This window comes from Crocuta crocuta, unplaced genomic scaffold (assembly GCF_008692635.1).
Source record: "Crocuta crocuta isolate KB4526 unplaced genomic scaffold, BGI_CrCroc_1.0 scaffold50, whole genome shotgun sequence".
Taxonomy (NCBI): Eukaryota; Metazoa; Chordata; class Mammalia; order Carnivora; family Hyaenidae; genus Crocuta; species Crocuta crocuta.
In genome coordinates, this window is record NW_027527428.1 from 3181528 (window position 1) to 3190310 (window position 8783).

Sequence of the window (8783 nt, forward strand, 5' to 3'; positions counted from 1 at the left end):
CATCAGAAGCAGAGTAAATAAAACGTTTGTGCGTTCAGAAAAGGAAAGGGAATTCTTATACTTTATAAAACCCTCAGTCTGATGTCTGGCTTCAAAGTCCTCACAAATAAGTTGCCCCAATCTCCCAGCCAACACAACACAGTCGGTCCCTCCCTGAATTCCTGAGGAGCTGAACCAGTGGCTGTCTGCTCCTCCTCTGCCTGGCACGGTGACGGGACCTCGGGCAAACAAGTCGGCATTACCCAGGTTCTTCCACGCTTAAAACCAAAGTGACCCAGAAGCGTGACCAGGGGGCCCATGGTACCTTGGAAGGAAAACTTCCTGTACTGATGCCCAAAGCTGCTGGGAGAGGGAGGGGGCTTCTTGGCGGGAATGATGTCCTCTGCAAGAAGCAAAGAGAAGGCAAGGTCACAGGCCCGGGCCTCTCCCAGCCAAGGTCCTGCCACACCATGACTGGGACCCTGGGGTGGCGTGCGCTTCTCTCTGGGGACACTGAGGGCTCATGGCTGTGGAGACGGTTCTCACACGGGCTTCTGCCAGGGAAACGTGGTCTGAAGCCACCTCCTGCCCCTCAGTCACACGTCGTCACTGCAGAGTCACGGACTTGGGAAGTACGCGGGCTGCCCCCGAATCCCCCAATTAAACTCAGATGGTTTTTCCAGGAGCGGCCACGTTGGACTTAGAGGCGCTGGAACCCCACGAGGCAGGGAGGAAGCTGCCCCTCCCCCACCCCAAACCTTCAAATGGCCTCTCCGCCCCCAGGCAGAGAAGACCCACAGCAGTGAGAGCTCCCGTCTGAGGATCTGCCAAGGCCCCAGCATGTCCAGATATGAGGAGCTCTCTCCCACTCGCCTTTCTCACTGGCTGTGAATATGCCGGCCAACTTAGGATGACTAGGTAACTCTTCTTTCTCAGAGCCCTTTGTGGCTCTTTTGCCAGAGGCGAGATTGGGCTTCTTCAGACCCAAGAAGTCGGCGTCTATGTCGTCCAGATCCTGGAAAAGCGAGAAGGAGGGAGGGGTCCCTGCAGGTGCTCGGCTGGTGGCCGCTAAATGGCCCCATGCTCTGAGCAGCCTGGTGGTGACACTCCCCTATATTCCACGGGGACACACAGGGAGCGGACCCTAAAAGGCAGAGAACAGGGCCAGAGGCCAGGCTGAAGCACAGTCTCCACCGGCTCGGTCTCTGACAAGCTCCCCGGGCTCGGGTGGCACCCCTATCACCACTTCTACCGGGGTCACTGAAACCCGGTTGCTGGCGCTTCTCACACAGGCTTAGGAAGCGGTGAAGCTCTATTCACGGTGGGAACAAAACTGCATGATCCTGGGGTTGAAGACTCTCAAAGGGACTGTCCTGGGCTGTGAGAAGGGCCCCGGGGCAACAGTCAAGGAGTCCTTAGCCCGCCCAGGTCAAGAGCGAGCTGTGAGAAGAGGCAGCGTGTGATGAAGAGGCTGTTCCAAGTCAGTGAAGGTTCCCTGGTGATGGCGCAAGAAGCCACCAGACACCCAGCCCAGCGCCTCCTGGCCACCACGGCTCCTGGTACAGACTCTCCAAATGCTGATCCTCATGAGGGGATGGGATGAGGACTTTGATCTGGGAGAACGCTGGGCAGCCCAGGGGCAGAAGTGCGAGGGACAAAGGGAAACGAGAAAACGATGAGGGAACAAGGCAAGTTGGGAGAGAAAACTGAACCAAAGGTAAGTGGAGCGGGCTTGGGGGCGGGGACCCAGCCTGTGGCTCTAGTGTGAGACTCACAGAGTCACCACCAGCAGTGGCAGCGGAGGGAGAGGACTTGAGGGTGGTTTGGTGCCAGCCGGCTGGCCTTGGGGAAGACAGATTTCAAGATGAGGTTAGGGAGGCTCACTATGGAGTCAAGAAGGAAACAGACTTGGATTCTTCAGTCCCTCCCTTCTCCCCAAGGCTCAAAGCAAGCTCAGCCCGGGACCATAGGTTAACCAGGTGGGCTGAGCGGCGGGAGGCTGCTGCTCGACGGACAAGCATGGGGAGCAGAGCTGACCTAAGGTTTCAGACCCCGGCTAGGTCACCTGCACCCTGGAAGATTATCTTCTAGACCATACAGAATTTATGTCTTAAAATTCCATTGCCGAGCTTAGCTTGGGGCCTGATCCAATGAGAGCACAGCCAGACTGAAGGGGACTTGGCAGGGAATGTGGAAAGAAATACAGAGAACAGTTAAGAAAGAGCCTTAGAGGAGTCTCTCCTCCTCTCCCCTCAGTGGTGGTATTGGTACAGGGGTGCAGCCCGGGGGGAGGGGGCCGGCCCCACTGCACTAAGGGCTTGGCACCTGACGGCGTCTCTGGGTGGGCGAATCTCTATAAACCAGGAAAACGGATTTCTCTCCACGGGGACTGGAAGGGCAGCAGCTCACGGAGGAGCTCCATTCTTGACTAGGAAGGGCTCAGAAACACAAATTGTAGAGGGAGAACCGTGAGGGGGAAGGAAGCCCTGGCACAGAACGTCCGGGTCCCACCCCCAGTTTTGGAGCTGCGCGAGCGGGTGCCTTACCTTCAAGTTCTCGAGGAGAGCCTGCGGGTCTGCGTCTGAGATGTCTGACATCTGAGTGCACGGGACGGTAAGGACGCGTGTTAGCTGAGGCCCAGCGAGGCTCAGGGTCCTAGCAACCTGTTCCCTCGCTTCTGTGAGGGCACAGCTCGGCCAGCGCACAGAGAGGGGGTCCTGCCTTCGCTTGGGACTTAAGTATAGTTGGAAGGCAAAGCGACCCAGGTGGGGAGACCCAGAAAGCCCTGCCGCTTTCTGTCCCTCCCAACTGGAAACACCCCTTTCATCTCTGGCCTTCCCAGGGGCACCTGGCTGGCTCGGTCGGTTAAGCATCTGACTCTTGATTTTGGCTCAGGTCAGGATCTCATGGTTCATGGGACTGAGCCCTGCGTCTGGCTCTGTGATGAGCACGAAGCCTGCTTGGGATTCTCTCTCTCCCGCTGCCCGTGCCCTGCTTGCACACTCTCTCTCTAAACAAATAAACTTAAAACAATTAGGCTACTTCCCAGCTGTCCAATCACACAGTTTTGACGGGAAGCCCAGTTATGAAGGGCAACATCTCAGACTCCGGCACTTGCCGGGAGCTCTCCACTCTCCAGAGCACCTCACTTGTAAAAAAGAAAAGCATGTTGGGTCCACACTGGGGTCCACTTGGCAGCCCTTCGGTATTATTATCAGAACACACTGGCTTCGCAGCCCTTCTGTGAGAACCACCCCCCCCAGCCACCACACCCATTTCGCTGCCTTTAGGGATGAGTAGAGAGGGTGCGGGGGGGAAGGGTGGGCCAGACTCACCTCAGCATCAGGTCCTGTCAGGCCTGCTGTGGTGCTGAAGGCACAGTCTTCCAGGAGGGACCTGCAAAGACGCGGCATCAGCACCCACCTGCAGCCCCAGGGCACTCAGTGATTCCAAGAGAGGAAGGTAGCTTAGAGAGCCCCAGTGAACCTGGGAGACTTCCCCGGGAGAACAGGACAGTGTTGCTCAAAGGAATTTCAGAGGCCTCCTAAGGCAGAGGTTCTCCCTTTTTCTAAAGCAGGGCAGTCCCTTCCAAGACCATCTGGAAAACACCTGTGGCAGGCAGAGGATAACTACAGACTTGTCCAGACACTACGTGGTACGCTTGAAGCTATTTTAACACTGTGTGTCAGCTGTACTTCAAAAAAAAAAAAAAAGATAGCCACGAGATTGAAAAAAAAAAAAAACCCACCAGACTGTTAAAAGCAACAGATAGGAGAGAAAAACAGAATTGCCTGGCCAACATGGAGGTAGAGGATGGAGAACTCACAAAACCCCCTCCTATCTCTCGATTGTCAGGAACTCTTGAGAAGAGCAAGCAATCTGAAAGCCCATTCTCTTATTCTGGGGATATGAAAATTGAGGCTCAGAGAGGTTCAGCCAGCACCCGAGACCACACAGTAAGTGGTATATGTAGGACTAGCAGCCAGGACTTCGGACCCCTGGTCAGTTCTCTTTCTACCCCTCAGGTTCGTTCACAGATGGGGAGCGGAGAGAAGGGAGGAAACGAGGGACAGCAGAAGTGGCGCACAGAGCGTGGAAAGTGGGGGCGAGGAGGCAGGAGCATTGGGACCGAAGGGGTCACGGCCACCCAAGCCAGTCCTGCACTTACTTTGTTCTAGCCCTTGAAGAAGGGAGCACCCGGGTTACGGCTGCATCTCGGGCACGGGAAGCTAGTTTCACAGGTTCCTCAGGCAGCGTCACTGGAAACCAAAAACCAAAAACCGGAAAAGGTGCCATTTGGGTAGGGAACTTGAGTCCACATGGTAAGGACTGAGAGTTCCCCACCAAGGTCTCCCAGAAAAACCTTCTTATAGGAAGGTCAGCCCTGAATGCCAACTGGGGGCAGATGAAGGGCCCAAAGCCACCCCACTGCAGGCGATGCAGGGAGAGCGACGCACTCTGCCAGCCAAAGCTCTCAGCCGGAACACGCGGCTGGGGCTCCGTGGGTCCCTCTGGGCCGGGTGCAGGGAGCCCCGGCCTTGCTGTCCCCGGTGAGCTTTCCCCGACCCTGAAGCCCTGCCCCTCAGGGCAGATGTGGACACACCAGATAAGGAAGCAGTACCCGAAATATGTAAGAAACTCCTACGACTCAGTAGTCAAAAGACAACCCAATTTCAAAAAGGAGCTGATTAGACCTTTTTCCGAAGAGGACAAGCAAGTGGCCCATAAACCCATGAAAACCAGGCTCAGGATCCTCAGTCATCAGGACATGGACATCAAACCCACGATGAGACACCACTGTACGCGCATGAGGATGGGCATACTCAAAAAGACAGAAAATAACAAGCTCTGGGCAAGGATATGGAGACACTGGAACCTTCACGCACCGCTGGCGGGAACGTAAGATGGTGCCGCCTGCTGTGGAAAATGGCCCGGTGGCTCCTCAAACAGTTAAACGTAGAGTTACCATGTAAGCGATTCCATTCCTCAGTAGACACCCAAGAGAACTGAAAATATATGGCTGCACAAAAACGTGTCCACGAATGTCCCTAAGAGCGTACTTCACCAGAGCCAGGCCAAAATGCGGCAACCATCCGAGTGTCTGGCACCTGATGGCCGGGTAAGCAAAACATGGTGCGTCCACACCCTGGAATACCATCCAGACACAGGAAGGAATGGAGACAGGAATGGCAGGCACAGAGCAGGAGAATCTCGAGAACACCATGGTGGGTGAGTGAAGCCACATGCCAGAGCCATGCACGTGTGATCCCATTTTCTACAGCGTGTCTCCAACAGGCAAACCCGTAGGGAAGGAAAGTGAGTGAGTGGTCGGCTGGGACTGGGGGAAGGGAGAACGGGAGCGGCTGCTAATGGGCATGGAGCTTCTTTATGGGGTGATGACAATGTTCTGGAATTAAGACAGTGGTGATGGCTGGGTAACTGTAAGCATACTAAAAGCCAGTGAAGTGTATACTTAAAGGGAATGAATTTTATGCGAATTAGATTTCAATTAAAAAAAAAAAAGACCAAGCCTATAAAGCAGAGGATTCTGGGAAAGGGGCACTTACTCTCATCCCCCAAGAGGTCACCGAGGACATCATCAATGGAGCCTAGGACAGAAAAGGAGCCGTCAAGACTTCAGGAGGAAAGAATGTCCCAGTTTCAGACTCGACACCAGAGTGCTCAGATGCTGGGGGCCGGGCCCAACTCTCTCTTCCGTGGCCACGAGTTGTTTCCTAATTCTCTGGCGACAGACCACAATGCCTTGTTGAAAGACCCCAGGGAAGAAATTGAAAATCACTTTCTCAAAGGACGATGGTGAAGGTTTTCAGGAGAACCTACATTCTAGGGGATGCACTGGCCAACGAGGCAGGCTTCCAGATTAAAGCCCATAGCCCTTCTTTGGAAAAAGTGTCCCAAGATTTCTAGGCACACGCAAGCTCCTTGCACACTGACAGCCTCCTTGTATCCTTCCACCTGATGTGCCTCCAGACCGCTCCCCCCAAAGCTGGTCTCAAGGTGCATCTCCTTGGCCACTTCCCGAAAGGGGTATGAGGGGGAAACCCAAAGTACAAGCACTGAATTAGTTCTCGAATCCGGCTTAAGTGCCTTTACCATCTTTAACCCCAGCCACATACTTCTGGATACAGAGCCCGACAAGAAGGAGTTTTCTACCAGCCCCATCCCTTGTTTATTTCTGGATTATTCTGAGGGCCAACAGGCAGCACAGGGAGTTCCCTAGGCAGACCAGAGCCACCTGTATAATTATGGCAAAATCGGCACGTGAGGGAATTATTTTTGCCTTAAGGCTGATGTTCCATTTCTCCACTCACCTTTCTTCCTTCCTCCCTCCCTTCCATGTTTTTAATAACAAGGATTCTCTCTCTCTTTTTTTGTTTATTTGAGAGAGAGAGCATGTGCAGGGGAGGGGCAGAGAGAGAGAATCCCTAGCAGCTTCCACGCTGTCAGCACAGAGACCGACATGGGGCTCAAACTCAGAACAGCAGGATCATGACCTGAGCTGAAATCAAGAGTTGGACGCTAAACCAACTGAGCCACCCAGGCGCCCCTCTCGACTCACCTTTCAATCCCTTCTTGGTTTTTGGTGCCTAAAATGGGAAATAACCAATCACGTTAACCAAATCAAACAGTGAACATGGCTGAAACCGAGACTACAGAATCAATTGCTTTGCCTTTGGCCAAGTCACCAGCAGAAAAGGAGTGCCAATGGCATTTAGAGACAGAAGCTCTTTATACTTTCCCAGAGTTTCTGAGAATAGACTCATTCAGAGCATGGAAAGAGCCCCCACTAACCAGCAACGGATGCCACTGCGGGTGCCATGTGGCGGCCAGAAGTCTTCCCCTTTTCCCTGATTTCCAGATGCCATGTGCAAACCCTCCCAGGGGGGATGTAACATCTGGGAAGGGTTTCCCCTCTTCTGTGTCCCTGACTTCTTAACACCAGCCAGAGACACTTAAAAATGCTTCCGGCTGACCACGCAGAGGCTCAGAAGTCGTGCTCAGTTCTGATATCAATTTTCCTTCCCATCATCATTCTTCTCTGGGGAGCACATCCTGGTCCTTGCCACCCAGCCCCTAAAGTCCTCGGTGCAGTCAAGATCTTGGGGGTGGAAGTAGGGTTGAGAGTCTGCATTCTGCCTACCATCTCGAGGCTCTGGGAGCTGCTTGTGACTGGTCACAGTGCTGTCCAGCTCATTTGAATTCTGCCCACATCAGGCTCATCCTCCCTAATGAAGAAAATTCAAGTGGTTGTTTAAACATAATGTAGTTTTAGTAGCGCTGAGGCCCAAGGCTTATCAAAGGCTTCTGTCTCTTTACTTATTTGAGAGGTCAAAGTCTAGCTCGATAAATTAAAAATTCTTGGGGCGCCTGGGTGGCTCAGTCGGTTAAGTGTCCGACTTCGGCTGGGGTCATGATCTCGCGGTTCATGGGTTCCAGCCCTGCATTGGGTTCTGTGCTGACAACTCGGAGCCTGGAGCCTGCTTCGGATTCTGTGTCTCCCTCTCTCTCTCTGCCCCTCCCCTGCTTGTGCTCTTCTCTCTCTCTCAAAATAAATAAACATTTAAAAAAAATTCTATAGGGGGAGAGCAACTTAGATGAGAAGCCAAGTGCTCTGGGTGACTTAATGAGCTTTCTGAGATTACTCACAGGAAGTGGGGTGGTCCTCATCTCTCATTCTGAAGGAGGATGCAGGAGACGGGAGGTACCCATCTCAGGAAGAAGGTGGCTGCCTTGCACTATGGCCGATAGGCATTCCGGGGCAACACCCGTGACTACTTTCTAGGCAGCAGTCAGCACAGAGTGGAGGTGAGTGCTGGCTACTCCCTAACACTATTTTCTCCCATGGCAGAAATGTTTCCCTTCAGGCTAACTGTAAATCCGACTTAGTCCCTTAAGTGGGAAGTGTTTTGACTCAGATTGTCACTGTCTCCTTCCCCATCCTGATCATTACCAGGACAGGGCTTCCCATGCCTCAAAAGAAAGGAGTCGGAGGGGGTCATCTCTAGTTCCCTGGAGTTGCAGGTCCTGTTAACGGAATGCAAAGTTCATCTAGGGTTACGTACAGGGGTCACTCTGAATGTTTGTGTTGCTCTTTCTTTGAGATGGCAGTTTTCACGACCCTACAAGTCCAAACACGATTTGTCTCCTATCACATCCAGGGGTTTCTTCCATCTCCTCGGGGTCCTGTCCCAGCCTCCCAGACCGCGTAAATCTCTGAGCGGTTTGCAAAGGCCAAAGGGCCAGAGAGTAGCATCGCGTCATCGCATCCGCTCAGCTAACTCCGTGTCAGGCATTTTAAAATCCGAGCCCGCCCCTCAGCAAGGGCCCGCCGGGAGCCGCTCCTCGGTCGGGAGACTCCGCGTCCCTCCCTGCTTCCACCCCTCCGCGCGCCCAGCCCAGCTCAACCCCGAGCGCCACCCACCCTTCTCCCAACCCCTCAAATCCCCCGGGTTACGCGCCGTTCCCCGCAGAGGCGCAGCCGCTGGGACCTGTCCCAGTCATAGCCGCCGGTCGGGACCCGACTCGAGCCAGCGCGCTCTGGCCTCTCGTCCGGATCCCGGCGAACACCCTCTCAGTTGCGCGGACCTCGAGAGAAAGGTGAGGCGCGAGGCATCCTGGGAGTTGTAGTCCTGGGTCCGTTCACTGGCTGGAGCCAGAGGAGCAGGGGACGTCGATAAACTACATTTCCCAGAGTGCCCGCCGCGGCCGTCAGTCGAGGCCAGGCCTCTGTTTGCGGCCCTGCGCGTTGCTAGGAGCCGCATCCACGCCACTTGGGGAGGGCG

General features: G+C 54.3%; 1 protein-coding gene across 1 annotated transcript in view; it reads right to left on the bottom strand.

Annotated features, from left to right (window-relative positions):
* FBF1 (Fas binding factor 1) overlaps window positions 1-8548 on the bottom strand; it is a 23631-nt gene extending 15083 nt beyond the window's left edge. Inside the window, exons 1-10 of the mRNA XM_077756182.1 lie at window positions 8460-8548; window positions 7952-8025; window positions 7142-7226; window positions 6560-6587; window positions 5547-5588; window positions 4148-4238; window positions 3315-3375; window positions 2526-2576; window positions 853-994; window positions 305-382 (exon numbers count right to left, since the gene is read on the bottom strand). Coding sequence (XP_077612308.1) covers window positions 305-382; window positions 853-994; window positions 2526-2576; window positions 3315-3375; window positions 4148-4238; window positions 5547-5588; window positions 6560-6587; window positions 7142-7144 — 496 coding nt within the window. The 5' untranslated portion in view covers window positions 7145-7226; window positions 7952-8025; window positions 8460-8548. The remainder of the gene's footprint in view (window positions 1-304; window positions 383-852; window positions 995-2525; window positions 2577-3314; window positions 3376-4147; window positions 4239-5546; window positions 5589-6559; window positions 6588-7141; window positions 7227-7951; window positions 8026-8459) is intronic.
* Between the last annotated feature and the right edge of the window lie 235 nt (window positions 8549-8783).